This window comes from Rhinoderma darwinii, chromosome 4, assembly GCF_050947455.1.
Source record: "Rhinoderma darwinii isolate aRhiDar2 chromosome 4, aRhiDar2.hap1, whole genome shotgun sequence".
NCBI classification, from domain to species: domain Eukaryota; kingdom Metazoa; phylum Chordata; class Amphibia; order Anura; family Rhinodermatidae; genus Rhinoderma; species Rhinoderma darwinii.
Window position 1 is genome coordinate 199,862,305 of NC_134690.1, and position 17,573 is coordinate 199,879,877.

A 17,573-nucleotide genomic window follows, 5' to 3' on the forward strand; every position below is an offset into this window, starting at 1 on the left:
ACTCTGCCCACTCCAGAAACACGGAGGCTTCTGCCAATGCTATTGAACTCCAGGTTCCGCCTTGGTGATTGAGGTGGGCGACTGCCATGACATTGTCTTTCTGGATTCGTACCGGACTGGCGGCAAGAAGAGACGTCCAGTGACAGACAATGGAAGATCGCTCACAATTCTAAGATGTTGATGGGGAGACTGGCCTCGTGATTGACTACCAAGGACCTGCCAAAAAAGCAGCAGAAAAGAGAGCCACCAGAGAAAAGACAGGCAGACTTTAAAGGGAAGTACCATTTGGTTGTCCAGGGCATCCAAAGAGCGGTTCCACTGGGAGAGGATAGCCTTTAAAGTGGACAAGTGTGAAACTGGGAAAGAGGGGTCGCCTCGATGGAGGCCACCATGGTGCAGAGTACCTTCATAAATAAGCAGGATGAGGTTGAAGTGCCCACTGCAGGGCACAGACCACCAGTTGCAGGGTGGACAGTTTATTTAGAGGAGGAGAAACCGGAGGGAAGGTGGTGTTGCATACAATTCCGAGGAAGGTAAGACAGGGACAGACAGGATTTTGACGGATTAACAATCAATCTGAAAGAAGACAGGATATCCAGTATAATCTGCAGGCTGGTCAGATTTTCCACCCAGAATGGCAGAATATCATCCAGAAAGGGGACAACTGAAATACCTTTGGAACGAAAAAGAGCAATAACCACAGGGAAGTTTTTGTCAAGACCCAGGATGGGGGGGGGGGGTGTTTGACAGGCAGAATGTAAGTTGCAGAAGCGGTCAGTGAGGAAGAACCGCAACACGTAGGCGAAACAGACAAACGGGGACATGTAGGTCCATGATGTCTACTGATGATAGGAAGTACGCCTGTTCCATGGAGGTGATAACCGACTGGAGGGACTCCATGCAGAAATTACAGTCTTTGATAAGGGAGTTCAGCCGCTTTAGCTCCAGGATGCTGACTGATTGAATCGTCCTTTTAGGGACGACAAAGATTTAAGTAGAACCCACGGAATTCCTGGTCTGGAGGAATGCTTGTCGGGTGGTAGGCATACAAAATTGATCTTGTACCCTGAGACGACTACTTTCGGCACCTAGGTGTCTGAAATGTGAGAAAGCCAGACGTCCTTGAAGAGTATAAGTCTGCCCCCCACCCGAGATCCAAGAGGGGGCGCACCTTCATGTGGGAGTATTTTTTTTCCTGCTGCAGGGATAGCTTTAGGGCAGGGCACCAGAAAGAACAGTGCTTGAAGAGAAGCCAGTTCTTGAAGTTCTGATGGGAATGCGGACCGGTTAAAGAGGCTGTGTCACCAGATTTTGCAACCCCTATCTCCTATTGCAGCAGATCGGCGCTGCAATGTAGATAAGAGGAACGTTTTTGTTTTTTTCAAAAACGAGCATTTTTGGCCAAGTTAGGACCATTTTTATATTTATGCAAATGAGGCTTTCTTAAGTACAACTGGGCGTGTTTAAAGTTATGTACAAGTGGGCATGTATTGTGTATGTACATCTGGGCGTTTTTACTTCTTTTACTAGCTGGGCGTTGTGACTAGAAGTGTATGATGCTGACGAATCGGCATCATCCACTTCTCTTCGTTACCACCCAGCTTCTGGCAGTGCACAGACACAGCGTGTTCTCGAGAGATCACGCTGTGACGACACTCACTTCCTGCCCCAGGTCCTGCATCGTGTCGGACGAGCGAGGACACATCGGCACCAGAGGCTACAGTTGATTCAGCAGCAGCATCAGTGTTTGCAGGTAAGTAGCTACATCGACTTACCTGCAAACGCCGATGCTGCTGCAGAATCAAATGTAGCCTCTGGTGCCGATGAGTCCTCGCTCGTCCGACACGATGCAGGACCTGGGGAAGTGACGTCACAGCGTGATCTCTCGAGAACACACTGTGTCTGTGCACTGCCAGAAGCTGGGTGTTAACTAAGAGAAGTGGATGATGCTGATTCGTCAGCATCATACACTTCTTTTTAAATCAAACCAATTTTATTGATACGAACACAGAAAAGAAATAACATAGTAACATTCACATTTCAATTTTCCAACATCGTATACAATAGTGACAGCATATCAGGAAATCCCCAACTTCCCCCCTATCCCCCCTCCCCGCACGGCCCCCCACTATATCTCCGCCCTTTGTTTCTAGTATCATTCCTGGTCAGAGCACATTTCTCTTATCAAGTTTCCCCACCACCCCTTTTTGCTCCAGACTATCACCTCCAGTTCCTCAGATGACTCTCGCCCTAATTCTGCTTAGTTCAGGTGACAGCACCTCAGGACAGGCCATCCATCTGCTCCATTGTTTCTCAAATTTTTTTTCCGTGCCCCTTTTAGAAAATATCTTATGCTCCATCAGGATATTATAGTTCAACATTCCTACAATTTCCCTCATCCCTGGTGGCTCCTCATCCAGCCAGTGTTTAGCAATGCATTTCCTTGTTTGATATAATATCTTGGCAATTGCCAGGTTTGCCATTCTGTCACTCTCCAATTCTCCCACCGCTCCCAACAACATAACTTTAGGGTCTGCCGCCAATTCCCGACCATACACCTGCTTTATCAGATCCAATATTTCCCCCCATAGGGTCCTCAGAGCCTCACATGACCAAAACATATGCAGTATATCCGCCTTCTCTTCCGTGCACCTAGGACATTTAGCATCCGCTCTAGTACCCATCTGTTTTAATACCCACGGGGTGCGGTACACTCTATGTATCAGAAAGAGTTGGGATCTCCTCTGCGCCAGACTGAGTGATAAATGACATGTGGACGCTAATATCTCCTCCCACTCCTCCTCAGTCAATGGACCAACATCCTGTTCCCATTTCTCTTTTACCAGCACCATTGGGTTTCCCAGGTGTTTGGACAGTAAGCTCCTGTACGCCATTGAGATCAGGCCTTTGATCGTGTCAGCCCTTCCCACATACTCCAGGACCCCAAGAGCACTGACCGTCAGGTCAACCACATGCGCCTGCGCCTGTAGGGCATGACGGATCTGCAAATATTGATAAAACATATTGTGCTCTAGTGGAAATAGGTCTTTCAACTGCTGAAATGATCTCAACCCGTTATCATCATACAAGTGTTGTATTCGTCTAACCCCTGCCAACTCCCATTTTTGCATGCCCTCTAATTGGTATAATTCCCACAGGACCGGATTATGCCATAGGGGAGTATATTTGGTGCACATTCCCACTCCCAGGATCTGTTTGCATTGCCACCATATTTTATGTATCAGGAGTAACGTTGGTTTAGCACTCGCCAATCTCTTAAAGGTATGCGCTTCCAGACTCTCTAGTGGGTTGTGTCCTCCCCCCATATATGACAATAAACGTGCACTGGAATCCCAAGTCTCTGTGTCCTCCCATCCCTTAAATTGTTGGCTCTGGGCAGCCAGGTAGTATATCCAGGCATTTGGCAGCGCGACCCCCCCCCCCTTCGTCTTTGGGCAATTGCAATTTCTCCAATTTAATCCTTGGAACCCCTTTTTTCCAGACCAGATCCCGAAAGAGATTGTGCAATCGTCTGAACCAGTGTTTAGGTATCCATACTGGGGAGTTATGAAGAATGTATAAAACTTGAGGCATAAGGATCATCTTGATTAGGTTAGTCCTCCCCAGAGCAGAGAGCGGGAGCCTGTTCCAGGCATCCACCTTGTGTTTCACCTTAAGCAGCAGTGGTGAGACATTCAAAGACATGTAGTCTTGGACCCTAGCCGTCACCTTAACCCCTAGGTACGTAAATTCAGAGACTATCGGAATCCGGAGTCCCACTCCAGTATCTACAATATTCACTGTGTCAAGTGGCATCAGAGCAGACTTGGTCCAGTTAATATTTAATCCCGAGAACTCCCCAAACCTTGTGATCGTATCCATTACTACCTGCAGTGTATTCTCAGTGTCCGTCATATATATTAAAATATCGTCTGCATATAATGAAATTTTTTCCTCCATTTCCCCATATTGCAAGCCTCTTATACGCTCCTCCTGTCTTATGAGGCACGCCAGTGGCTCTACCGCCAAGGCGAATAGTAATGGTGACAGTGGGCACCCCTGTCGCGTACCCCGGCCCAGTGAAAATTTCTCAGACATTGCACCATTCACCCGTATGCGGGCTGTAGGGGCCACATACAACAACTGTACCCACTTCACAAAGTTAGGGCCGAATCCCATCTTTTCTATTACCCGCCATAAATACCCCCATTCTACGCAGTCGAACGCTTTTGCAGCATCTAACGTTAGCACCGCCCTTCCTCCTTGCTCATCCGGTGTCGCCTGAAGATTTAAAAACAGCCGCCTGAGGTTGACCGCTGTCGATTTGGAGGGCATGAACCCCGATTGGTCTTCATGCACAACATGCTGTACCACCCTGTTCAGCCGCAGCGCCAATATCTTTGCCAAAATCTTGACATCCGATGTCAACAAGGATATTGGTCTGTAGGACTCCGGTAATTGACTGTCTTTCCCCTCTTTTGGGAGAACCACTATCGTAGCCTCATATAGGGAGTCTGGTAGTTTACCTCTGTCAAAACTATCCTGCAAAGTACTCAAATATTCTGGCGCTAGTTCCGTCCCATATTCCTTATAGATTTCCCCCGGTAACCCATCTGGACCCGGAGCTTTCTCATTTGCCATATCCCTGATCGCCTGTTCCAACTCCTCTAGTGAAATAGGGGTCTCCAATCTTTCACGGTCCTCCCGGCCCAAGGTAGGCAAATTAATGTTTGCCAGGTACTCGTCCAATTGCTGTGTGTCGTAATGTACTTTGGATGTATATAGGTCAGTGTAAAACCGCTGAAATATGTGCAGGATTTGCCCCGTGTCTGTCTCCACCCTCCCTCCCTCCCCCCTAAGGCCATGAATGAAATTATTACCCCCATGCGGTTTTGCCATCCTAGCGAGTAATCTCCCCGCCGTTTCCCCTTCTTCATAATATTGCTGTTTAAGGAATAATCTTTTATTATCCGCCATTGTTAGTTGGTGATTTTTTAACAACGTCTGTGCCTCCACCCAATGTCTAAGTGTCTCCTCGGACCCCTCTTCTACATGTCTCCCTTCTGTTTCTGTCACCCGATCCTCTAAACTTTCTCCCAACTGCCTGGATTTAGTTTTAATTCGTTTAATATTTTGAATGAATACTCCTCTCAACCAGGCTTTCATGGCATCCCATAACACCCCTCGCGGCACTGACTCAGTATTAAAATTAAAATATTCTTTTATCAGGTTCCGTATTTCCCCGCCATCCATCAATCTTAACCAAAACGCATTCAGCTTCCAATTCCCGGGGTTCCTGGCATGCCTTACACCCACTTCCAGCGTCACCGCCATCGGAGAGTGGTCTGCCAATGCCCTCTGTAGGTACTCTATTTGCGCTATGTACGGCACCGCTGAAGCTGTGCATGCTACCAAGTCTATTCGCGAAAGTGACTGAAATGTGGATGATGCACATGAGTACTGCCTCACCCCTGGATATTTATCTCTCCAAATATCCCGCAGACCCAATTCCTCCATTAATCTTCCAAAGGCAGTCAGGTCTCCTCTTTGCCCTCCTCCTCCTCCCCTATGAAACCTATCCAACCCTTCAGACATCACTGCATTAAAATCCCCCATCACGATTAGCGGTACCTCAGGCCACCTGGAGAGTTTCTCCGTAACTCGTTTCAGTACAGTGCTAGAATATGGCGGAGGGATATACAGCACTACCAGAATACACTCCCAGTGATATATAGTACAGTGCACTCCCACATACCTCCCCTCCTCATCAGAAAAGGACGAATGACAGAAAGGGAAGACTCCTGTGTATCAGCAAACTCACCCCCCTGGAATAAGTCGTATGAAAAGAGTGAAACCCATGTGCGATCCACACTCTCTGCAATAAGGATACAGACTCTCTAGTCAGATGCGTTTCTTGCAGCCCCACTATCAGGGCATTTTGCTGTTTAACCCAGTTAAAGATTGCCTGCCGTTTCCTAGCTTCCCGTATTCCCCGGACGTTCCAGGATAGACATTTAACCGATCCCATCAGGCACCATATCTTTAGGAAATCTGTTACTCCTCCAGCCTGCTCCAGTCAAGATATTAGGCCGTGCGTTCCCTCCCTCCTCCCCTCCCCCCCCAACAAAACCTCCCCTCCGAAAAGGGTCAGAGCGACATGTACTGTCTCTCCTATCCAGCAGAAACGCACCATAGTGCGAACTTTTAACTTGCCCTACTGGCATCTCTCTTTGAACCGTTTAACTTTCTCACCACTTCCAGTGAGCGCTGGCTCCCACTGCTATTCGCATGTATTAAACAATCCCATACAATCAGCAGAATTTACAGATACATTAGGTACCCAGTAACAATCCCTCAATAAGATTGCCGTCAGGTGCGGCCATTTTTGTTAAAAGGATACCACCCTGCTGTGTTTCATACAAGGGTGTTCACACACTTCGGAGAACTGCATAATAACATATAATATACTACAGTCCCGCAAACGCCAACATGGCTCCAGACTTCACCGCCCAGGCGGGCTTTCACGCATCTTCTTCTCCAGCCGGTCTCCGCAACCGTGCCTCATTGCTATCCAGCCATCTTGCAGCCTCTCTGGGGTTCTCAAAGAATGAAGCAGTCCCAAAAGCAACCACCCGCTATTTGGCCGGATACATCATGGAGTATGGTATGGACAAGTTCCTCAGACGTTTCTTGACATCCCAGTATTGCAGCCGCTTCTTCTGTACCTTCGCGGAGAAATCCGGATAAAAGGATATTTTGGCGCCATTGATGGAGATATCCTGCCGTTCCCTTGCCTTCCTCAGTATCTTATCTCTGTCCTTGTAGTGCAACAGCTTCACTAAGACCGGCCTCGGGGGCCTCCCCGGTGGTCCCGGTCTGGTAGGTACTCTGTGCGCTCTTTCAACAGCATATAAAGGAGACAGTTCATCCCGGCCAAACTGCTCCAGCAGCCATTTTTCAAAAAACTCATCCGAGTTATTGCCCTCCGTTTTTTCCGGCACTCCGACCAAACGCACGTTGTTTCTGCGTAGCAGATTCTCTAAATCATCCGCCTTAGCCTGCAGGGCCACCACGTCCAAGGACTGAGACTGCACATCCCGCCTGAGCTCCGGCAGAACATCTTCCACTTCAGACACTCTCCCTTCAATAACTGTGGTTCTTTCTGCCACTTTCTGTAAGTCATTACGTAACAGCAGTAGATCTTCCTTCAGGCTTCCCACCTGCCCGGTCAGCACAGATAAAATTGAGGAGTTCTGCTTTACCGCAGCGAATATATCAGCAAGGGAATGCTCCTTCACCTGGTCTCTCCTGCTATGCGTTCTGCCGCCATCTTCCTCCACACGCCTATCCCGCCGCTGACTCCCCAGCTCTTCCTCCTCCTCACTCACCGTGTCCTCTCCCAGCACAGAGTATCTGGAACCTGAGGCCATGCTGTCTGCCTTCCCACTGCCAGCCACCGGCGTCTTGCCTGCTGCAGATCCGCTCGCACGAGGGGTTCTTGCAAATCTCTCCAGCCTGTCTGCCGCTTCAGACCGCATGTGCCTGCTCCTGCATTCAGTCTCCTCGGCGCCATCTTGCCTTCTCGGCCCCGGACTCGCCGGCGGCGTTTTTTGCTTCTTAGAACGGGTCATTGCAGCTGTATTAAGCGGTACCGACTCCTCCAGCCTCCCAATCGGTGAATATTACCGGGTAATTCAGGGATAATCTGTACTTTCAGGACGGATACAGCAGGAGCTCCAGCCACACACGTCCTCTTACATCTGCTGCTAGGCCACGCCCCAGCATCATACACTTCTAGTCACAACGCCCAGCTAGTAAAAGAAGTAAAAACGCCCAGATGTACATACACAATACACGCCCACTTGTACATAACTTTAAACACGCCCAATTGTACTTTAGAAAGCCTCATTTGCATAAATATAAAAATGGTCATAACTTGGCCAAAAATGCTAGTTTTAAAAAACAAAAAAACCCAAAAAATAAATAAATAAAAAAAAAACGTTACTCTTATCTACATTGCAGCGCCGATCTACTGCAATAGGAGATAGGGGTTGCAAAATCTGGTGACAGAGCCTCTTTAACCATGGTCCGAGGAATCTGTGGAATGGATGCAAACAAGGTCCTACTTGCTTGGGGTAATTCGCACGATGAGCCTTGGTTTAAGGCAGATGAGGACTCTTTCCGCCTGTGGCTTCTGAGATCTCATTCAGGTCAGCTCCAGATTGACAAGAGCCAACAAAAAGGAAGAGCCGTCAAGGAGTGTTTCGTAGCGGTGTTGGCAGACCTGCACTTTAGCCACGCCGTCCATCAGCTAGTGATGCAAGAGCCACAATGTGATCTGCGTCTAGAGAAGCTTTGCAGATACTTGGTAGCACATGACAGCTGTTAAAGATTCACTAGAGTAGGTGCTCCTAAAATTAGGCTATGGCAGACATGGCGAAGTCATCCAGTAGAGAATCTGTTCACCCGTGTAGAAAAAAACATTGGACCCAAGGCTGAGCCGGCAGCCTCAAAGGAAGCTTTTACGGAAGTCAATATAGTGCACCAACGGTTCGAAAAAAGGGGCGACGTCTGCCATAAGGAGCATAGTAGTCTTGGCCAGACAGGAAACCGGAGGATCCACCACTATAGACTTGGTGACTACCTCTTTCAGCTCCAAGTGGGAGGGGTAGGAAATGAGAGTTAGCCTGGGTTGACCTAAAGTGACCGACTCCACTGCGGGAGATGGGTACTCGTCAGTAATATGTAAGGTGTCTCTGACTGCAGAGAGGAGACTATCCACCATGGAAGACAGCTTAGAGGATTGCCCCTCATCCAGCTCCGATTCGAAATCAGAGAGCTTACCCTCAGATAAGGGCTTACTGTGAGGGGAAGAAACAGCAGCATGGTCCCCTAGGGGGGGATGGGAAACTGATGAGGCAGGTTATACGGAGGGAAGGGACACAACAAATTTGACACTTTTAGCCGGTTGGCCACGGGAAGAAGACGTGAACAGAGAGTCCCCAGAGGCTAGGCGAACCAAGATGCTGATCATTGACTGGGTGACATTGGAGAGATGATCAACATCCCTGGTGAGGGAGTTGGCCCATAGTGGTTCAGCTTCCGCACTAGGCATGAGCAAGGCTGAGATTGAGCCACAGGGTGAGCGTCTACAGATGCTTGCATGCATCGCAGAGAGGAATAGGTTGGCCACATGTGGAACAGGCATTCTCCCCCTACTGTGTAGACGTTCATTAGCTATACAGTGAGTATTAGTATTAGGGCTGATCCTACCCATTTGGAGAAAGAAGAAACAAGCGGTTTCAGTACCTGTAAGGCTGTGTCCCCACTCGTCTGTGAGAAGACAGCGCGGGAGATGGCCCCACACTTTTACCGCAAATGGCTGTCGGCAGTCACATGACATGCTCACTAATCTCTAAGCAGAAGAGCGAGTTCCACCCCCTGCTAAGAGACTGAAACCGGCGGCCCTCATAGGAATATGGCAGCTGACACAGGGGACAATTCTCCTAATTAAGGTATCCTCTGGGAAGGGGCCCGCAGCTTGCTAAAGCAGCGATACGGGTAGTGTCATTCGGTGCAGGAGCACTGTGATATTGCGCCAAAAGGTGGGCCGGGCGCATGGCTCCTAATGTGGAGAGTGTGAGTGTGGAGGAATCAGGGAAATAGTAAATACTTACTTGTCCTGAAGTCTAATAATCTGCAGAATTGGGAACCAGCAGTGAAGTCCCCTCGGTGTGCCAGCTCTAATGAGATGGGACACTGGCGGAGTAGGGAAGGGGATCGACCCTAATGTTTGCACGCATGCCCCTCTTGCCTTCAGCATGGCAGGGAGACAACAGTGCATTGGAAACACTGAATGCTCGCCAGATGTTAGGGAAAGTAGGGAAACCGCATCGCTCGTTACGCCGCTGGAAGAAAACAAACAAAAAAAGCAAAGAGCCTGCAGTTCTAGCAGGGGTGTCTGCCTCCTATGGACAATACACTAGCTCAGTGCTTGTAGGAGACATTAATTCACTTTATTATTCTCAGTGTCACACCTCCTAGTGGCAACAGCATATAACCATGGCCTGTGTCTCCCAATGAGACAAACGAGAATTTCCACACAAAAATCAGGACATGGTTTTCAATGTAGAAGGGGTGATACGCTGCAAAAATGCTACAGAAAATTCACAACAAATCTGCTGTGTGTGTGTGTGTGTGTGGGTACTCTAAAGCTGGTTTGACACCGCATTTTTGTCTAAATTTAAACATGCGTTTTTGTTTTTGATTTTCAAATTAACCCCTTAATGACCAGCCTATTTGAAACCTTAATGACCAAGCTAATTTTTACGTTTTTCCATCGTCGCATTCCAAGAGCTATAACTTTTTTTATTTTTGTGCCGACATAGCTGTATAAGGTCTTGTTTTTGCGGGACAAGTTGTATTTTTTTAATTGCACCATTTTGGGGGACATATAATTTATTGATGAACTTTATTAACTTTTTTTTGGGGGGGGGGGGGGAATAGAAAATACCCAGAAATTTTGCCACACTTTTTTGCGTCCTAAATCTGCGACGTTTATCGTGTGGTAGTATAAATAACACAATAACTTTATTCAGCGGGTTGTTCTGATTGCAACAACACCAGATTTGTATAGATTTTTTATGTTTTACTACTTTTACACAGTAAAAACACTTTTTTTTTTTCAAAATTATTTGGATTTGTGTCTCCATATTTGAAGAGCCATAGCTTTATTTTTCCGCCGATGCAGCTGTATAAGGGATTTCATTTTGCGGGACGACTTGCAGTTTTTATTGGTACCATTGGAGTAGATGCGACTTTTTATCACATTTTTTTTAAGGCAGGATTCACAGAAAACAGCAATTATTTCATTGTGTTTTATATTTTTTACGACGTTCACCTTGCGAGTTAAATAAAGTAATAGCTTTATAGTTGGGGACGTTACGGACGCGGCGATACCAAATATGTGTAACTTCTTTACTATATTTTGTTTTTTTAAATAATTAAAGCAGTTTGTAAGGGGAAAAAGTGGGTTTTTAAAAAAAATGTCACTTTTTTTTATTAACTTTATTAAACTTTTTTTTATTTACTTTTTTACTAGTCCCACTAGGGGACTTTAATATGCGATCATCCAATCGCTTTTATAACACACTACAATACTTTTATATTGCAGCGTATTACTGCCTGCCCATTTAAAACGGACAGTCATCCGCTAGGCCATGCCTTTGGGGGGTCTTTATTAGGCCCCCGGCTGCCATAGAAGACACAGACACTCGGCGATCTTATCGCCGGGTGCCTGTGGGATGACATGGAGCTCCTGCTCTCCAAAACAACTCGGATGCGGCGCTCGCTATTGAGCACCGCATCTGAGGGGTTAAACGGGTGAGATCGATACGAATATCGATCTCACCCGTTCGAGCAGGGATGCCCCCAGATTTAACGTCTCCCTGCTCTGTTTATTTATTCTAATGCAGCGCCGTGAAAAGGTGTATGCATCAGAATAAAGGCCGTTAGAGGCCGCAGTGAAAAGGCGTATTTGCAGTCACTAACGGGTTAACCCGTTAGTGACCGCCAACACGCCTTTTCACAGCGGCCACTAACGGGCTTTATTCTGATGCATATGCCTTTTTACGGCACTGCATCAAAATAAAGTAAACAGAGCAGGGAGCGGAGGGCTGGGGGCGTCCATGCTCTGCCGGGTGAGATCGATATTAGTATCGATCTCACCCGTTTAACCCTTCAGATGCGGTGCGCAATAGCGTGCACCGCATCTGAGTGGTTTTTGGAGAGAGGGAGGGAGCTCCCTCTCATCCCACTGACACCCGGCGATAAGATCACAGAGTGTCTGTGTCTCTGATGGCAGCAGGGGGCCTAATAAAGGCCCCCAGGTCTGCCTGTAGCGAATGTCTTCTAGATCATGCCGCAGGCATGACCTAGCAGATGCCTGTGTTAAACGGACAGGCAGTAATACACTGGAATACAAAAGTATTGCAGTGTATTATAATAGCGATCGGAGAATCGCATATTAAAGTCCCCTAGTGGGACTAGTAAAAAAAGTTTAAAAAAAAGTTTCATAAAGTTAATGAAAAAAAATGTGAAAAAAAAAAATGAAAAACCCACTTTCTCCCCTTACAAACTGCTTTAGTATTTAAAAAAAAAAAAAAAAATAAAGTAAAAAAGTTACACATCTTTGATATAGCCGCGTCCATAACGACCCCAACTATAAAGCTATTACATTACTTAACCCGCACGGTGAACGCCGTGAAAAATTTAATAAAAAACAACAGAAAAATTGCTGTTTTCTGTGAATCCTGACTATCCTGTGATTAAAAAGTGATCAAAAAGTCGCATCTACTCCAAAATGGTACCAATAAAAACCACGTCTTCCCGCAAAAAAAAAAGCCCACATACAACTGCATCGGCGAAAAAATAAAACCGTTACGGCTCCTCAACTATGGAGACAAAAAAAATAATTTTGAAAAAAAAAACTAGTTTTTACTGTGAAAAAGTAGTAAAACATACAAAAACTATCCAAATTTGGTATTGTTGCAATCTATACCACACGGTAAAAGGCGTAGATTTAAGACGCAAAAAAAGAGTGCCGAAATTTCAGGTTTTTTTTCTATCCCCCCCCCCAAAAAGTTAATAAAAGTTAATCAATAAATAATATGTACCTCAAAATGGTGCTATTAAAAAATACAACTTGTCCCGCAAAAAACAAAACCTTATACAGCTATGTAGACGCAAAAAGAAAAAAGTTATAGCTCTTGGAATGCGACGATGGAAAAACTTAAAAAATAGCTTGGTCATTAAGGTCTAAAATAGGCTGGTCATTAAGGGGTTAAAATCATTCTCTGAGCTTTCTGGTCAATACTCAATTCCAAATAAAAGACTTCCATAAGTACCTACGTATTCGACACCTACTTACCCCTATTGATACCAAAACACCAATGTTCCCCTCATTTGCCAATAGCTTTTTATTCTAACCTACCGTTTATTTCGGACTATAAGACGCACCCAGGTTTTAGACAACAGAGAATAGGGAAAAAAATTATTTGTTAAAAAATAATTATTCTGTTTCACCACATTCTGAGAGCCTAAATTTTTTTTATATTTTTTTTCATCGATTGAGCGGTGTGAGGGCTTACTTTTTGCGGGACGAGCTGTAGTTTTATTGGCACCATTTTTTGGTACATACGTTTTTTTAGATCACTTTTTTTTTATTTCATATTTTAAGAGCTGCGGTGACCAAAAAACTATTTTGATGTTTACATTTTTAAACTCACCGTCCAAGTTAAATAATGGTATATTGTAATAGATCGGACTTTTACGGACACAGCGATACCAAATTATTTTATTTTTTACATTGTGATTGGGGGGGAAAAAAATGGGAAATGGTTTTTTTTACTTTTAATATTTTTTTTTACACTCCTGATAATGTATTTTTTTTTTTTTTTTTTTACACATTTTATTAGTTCCCCTAGGGGACTTGAACCAGCGGCCACTCTGCTACATGCGAACTACGCGGTTTCCCTAACTCCTATAGTAGTGCATGACAGTTACGGAAGCAGCGTAGCATGCAAGCTACGCTGTTTCCGTAACTACTGTTCAGTTCTATGGGAGTTACTGAAACAGCGTAGTTCAGCGAGTTAGGGAAACAGCATAGCTTCGCGAGTTACGTTGTTTCAGTAACTCCACATGTAATCAAGTGGCCGGGAGAGCACAGAAAGCTAGAACAGGGTTTAGTGGGCCCCGTTCTAGAGATAGGTGCAGGTCCCAGAGGTGGGACCTGCGTCTATCTGACATTTATGACATATCCTGTGGATATGTCATAAATGTCCTTCATAGAAAAACCCCTATAAATGCTGCGGTCGCTATTGACCACAGCATTTAACTAGTTAAAGGGGTTTGCCATAAAACACATTTATCCCCTATCCACAGGATAGGGGATACATGTGAGATTGCTGGGACTCCCGGCGATAAGGAGAACAGGGGACCAAAGCGCTACATGAGAAGCCTGGACTTCCGGGTTCTATGTCCGGCTTATCTGTTCCGCAGCTCCATAGAGATAAATGGAGCCGCTCACGCATGCGCAGAAGAATCCCATTGATCTCTATGAAGCTGCCGGACACAGAACCCGGAAGTGACAGCTTATCATGCAGTGCTTTTGGTAACTTTCGGTCCCTGTTCTCCTTATCGATCACACATGTATCCCCTATCCTGTGGACACGGAATAAGGAGGATAAAGGGTTAACAAGGGGAATGGGTTGCTATGTAACCGGTAAATAGTGGGAGAGGGTTCACAGGTACCAGGGAATGTACAGGTACCAGGGGATGTGCAGGTAAAGGGTCGAAGTAAGGAGGGGGAGACTGTTACGAGTAGCTGCTGCTGCTACACGTGGATACTTAGCGGTTCATGTGGTCCAAGGAGGGAGGCAGGAACAAGAGAGTGAGAGTGGGACAGTTGACCCTCTTATACCTTGTCCGTGCACATCACATGCTCATGCACGTGCAAGGGGGGGGGGATGTGGGTTTATGGATCCCCCATGGAATCTCATTACCTGGCGAGGGGGGGCAAGCAGTTGGAACTTCCTGCATCCTGGAAATACAGGATTTGTTCACTGCTTATGGCTTCCACCCCCCAGGGTGTCTCATTACCTGGTGAGGGGAGAAATATACACCTTTCTGGAGGGACAAATATATACACACATGTACATAGAAATATATAAGGCACTTCCCTTTACACTCGGAGGTGTGCTGGAGGGGATGTGGGTGTACGGGATCTTATATACACATGTGGTGGTACTGCCCAGGCATATGTTCCTTTTGGAACAGTGTATTTAACCTCATTTCTACAATCTTCTTATGTAGGATTCCTCCAGAGCCTGCAATGGCACTCTGTTTCCTGAATATGGAAAGGATCCTGGAGTATTTCCAGGTAGTGGCCAGTCATATTAGAATTGCAGCACGTCTACTTATAGCAAGGTCATGGAAACTGAATGTTCCCATTTCTATCCCCGAGCTCACTAATCTAGTGCACAATGCCTTTGTAATGGAACGAATGCATGCTCTAAGGTCTAATAAATGAACTAAAATTAGTTCTATTTGGGACCCTGGATCCAACATCTGGCCTCCAAAACTCAAGGGGGAGTGATGCAATATTTTGTAAGCACATGTGTATTGTTTATAGACATACATAAAGGTTTGGGATATCGGATTCAGGCTATTGAATTTCCATTGTGGGTCAAATAAAAGTGATCCAGGTAATACGGTTTTCATGATTGGCTAAAATTTTCGTTTAACACAGAGATCTCCTTATAATAGACAACATTTCAGGTACAGATAAGGTAGACATGTTCAATATGTGTTTCTTCTTTTTGTTTAATTGTAATTTATTTTCTCATTTCTTTTTATTTTACATGCTAATTTCTTGGGTTCTGGATTGACCCATTGTTTGGTCCTGAAATGTACAATGGCCGTATACTTTCTATGCATTAGAGACTATGTGTAATACTTACTTGAAGAATGTCCCAATTTATATGTGGTATGTGTAACTGTGTACAGTATCGGACATTTTAGGACTCTTTAATTTTCATTGTACGCAATTTTTGTATTGTGAAAAATCAAATAAAAATGTAGTTTTGAAAAAAAGAATTCGAAACATCACTGGGGACAGGGATGATTGTCAGAATACATTCTCATAAAATTAGCTCTATTTGTCTTTGACCAGAGCCAGATATACATACCTATGCTCCACTGTCTACGTCGCACTTCATCATATTGCTGCCGAAGAACCAAGAAGTCTATCACATCTGGCATATCATGGTATCTGGACCAAGAAAGAAGTGCAACATAATTAGCAGCAAAATTTACAATAGAAAAAGTGGAATCAAGACATAGAAATATAGGATCATTTCATAATACACTATGAATAAATAGTTCTCTTAAGGCACAGTAGAAAAAAACACTAGTGTCCAGCTTATCCTATAGAAGGATCTTTTGGACCTATATGAGCAGTAAACAACAAAACACGTAAGCATAAATAGTTTGTATACCAGTGGGGGACAATCTGACTGATGTTGGGGGCATAACATATGAACTTAAAGGGGTTTTTCAAGCAAATATATTGATGGAATATTGATCACATACACAATTAAATAAATAAAAATTTGATTGGAGTCTTTTGCTAGTACCGCCCCAAGGATGCCTAGAACAAAAGTGCCACAGCGCTGACCGCAAACTATAATTTAATCCTCATTTAAAGCAAAAATGACATTTTGTAATAAACCCTATAACCAGAATAAAATGACACATTTTTCAAAGTAAAATTTATAGCATTTGCCAAAAACTGGATTTTTGTACTCTCGGTAGAATCCCTTTCTTGTTGAATTCATTGGGGAAACAGCATAATGAGTATCGGCCCTTGCCACTAGTAGGCTGACACTGGGTAGAAAATAGAGTTGGCTCTGCCCAGGCAGTCCATATCCTTACCACAGACACTGAGCTAATCAGTTCATACAGAAACAGTAGGAGAAAGAAAAAAAACAAAACAAAACACAACCACATATCCATGGTCCCGGGAGAAAAAAATAAAATAAAAATTAGAACCCAGTCCAGGGCCAGGAAAACAAGGAATGCAGGATTTTTGTCGCCCTATAAATTTCAATAAGAAAAAGATGTTACGGTGAGTACATAAACCCAGTTTTCTCGTTAATATCATAGAAGAAACAAAATAGGACGTCGTAAAGCAGTCACAGTGGGTGGGCAGAGAGAAATCTGTAGAACTTTGTACTGAAGCCCAAGTAGCCTTGAACACCTGAGAAACTAAAGGCGCGCGCGCACACACACACACACACACACACACACACACACACACACACACACACACACACACACACACACACCTCACCAGATTGTGGTTTCTGGACCTTGAGTATCATCTAAAAGCCTACTTCAAAAATACCTTGGGACCCTAAAATCTCAGCTTCAAAAGCCACACTGTCAAAATAAGCTACGGTAAGGTAAAGTGGGGTGGAACAGCGGACCTTGAGAAAGGTCACGCTGTAGCAGAAGACTGCAGTACGTCCACAAACAGGACTACGAGGATGGCGCACCAGGCTCAGGTGAGGCCAGCCAGGAAGTCAATAGGATTGCAGGAATGCCCGATGCCTTGATTAACTGGAGGTCTCTGGGAACGCAATGGAATTGGGAACCCAAGACCTGACTACGTAGACTGTAACCTGGTGGTTGAGATGGGAAGAGATCCACGTCTGGAGTGGCCAACTTCTGTCAGATCTGATGGAAAATATCCCGATGAAGTAACCATTCCCCTGGATCCAGCTTTACTCTGCTCAGAAAATCTGCGGCCCAGTTGTCTACTACTTACACATGAACTGCAGGCAGGACTGGCAGGTAATTCCCTGCCCAGTGGAGGATCCTAGACAACTCCCACATTGCTGCTCAGCTCCACCTGGATGATTCAGATAGGCTACTGCTGTTGACTTGCCAGTCTGGACCCCGACATCCCTGGACAAGTGTCCAATGGGAGAGGGTCAGGAAGATGGCTCAATTCC

The 17,573-nt window shown here is 45.3% G+C and overlaps 1 protein-coding gene across 4 annotated transcripts in view; it reads right to left on the reverse strand.

Moving 5' to 3' along the window:
• PHIP (PHIP subunit of CUL4-Ring ligase complex) overlaps positions 1 to 17,573 on the reverse strand; it is a 199,317-nt gene that overhangs the window by 32,080 nt on the left and 149,664 nt on the right. For all 4 annotated transcript variants that reach the window (XM_075862053.1, XM_075862052.1, XM_075862051.1 and 1 more), the window contains exon 27: positions 15,747 to 15,829. In XM_075862053.1, the coding sequence (XP_075718168.1) occupies positions 15,747 to 15,829 (83 nt within the window). The remainder of the gene's footprint in view (positions 1 to 15,746; positions 15,830 to 17,573) is intronic.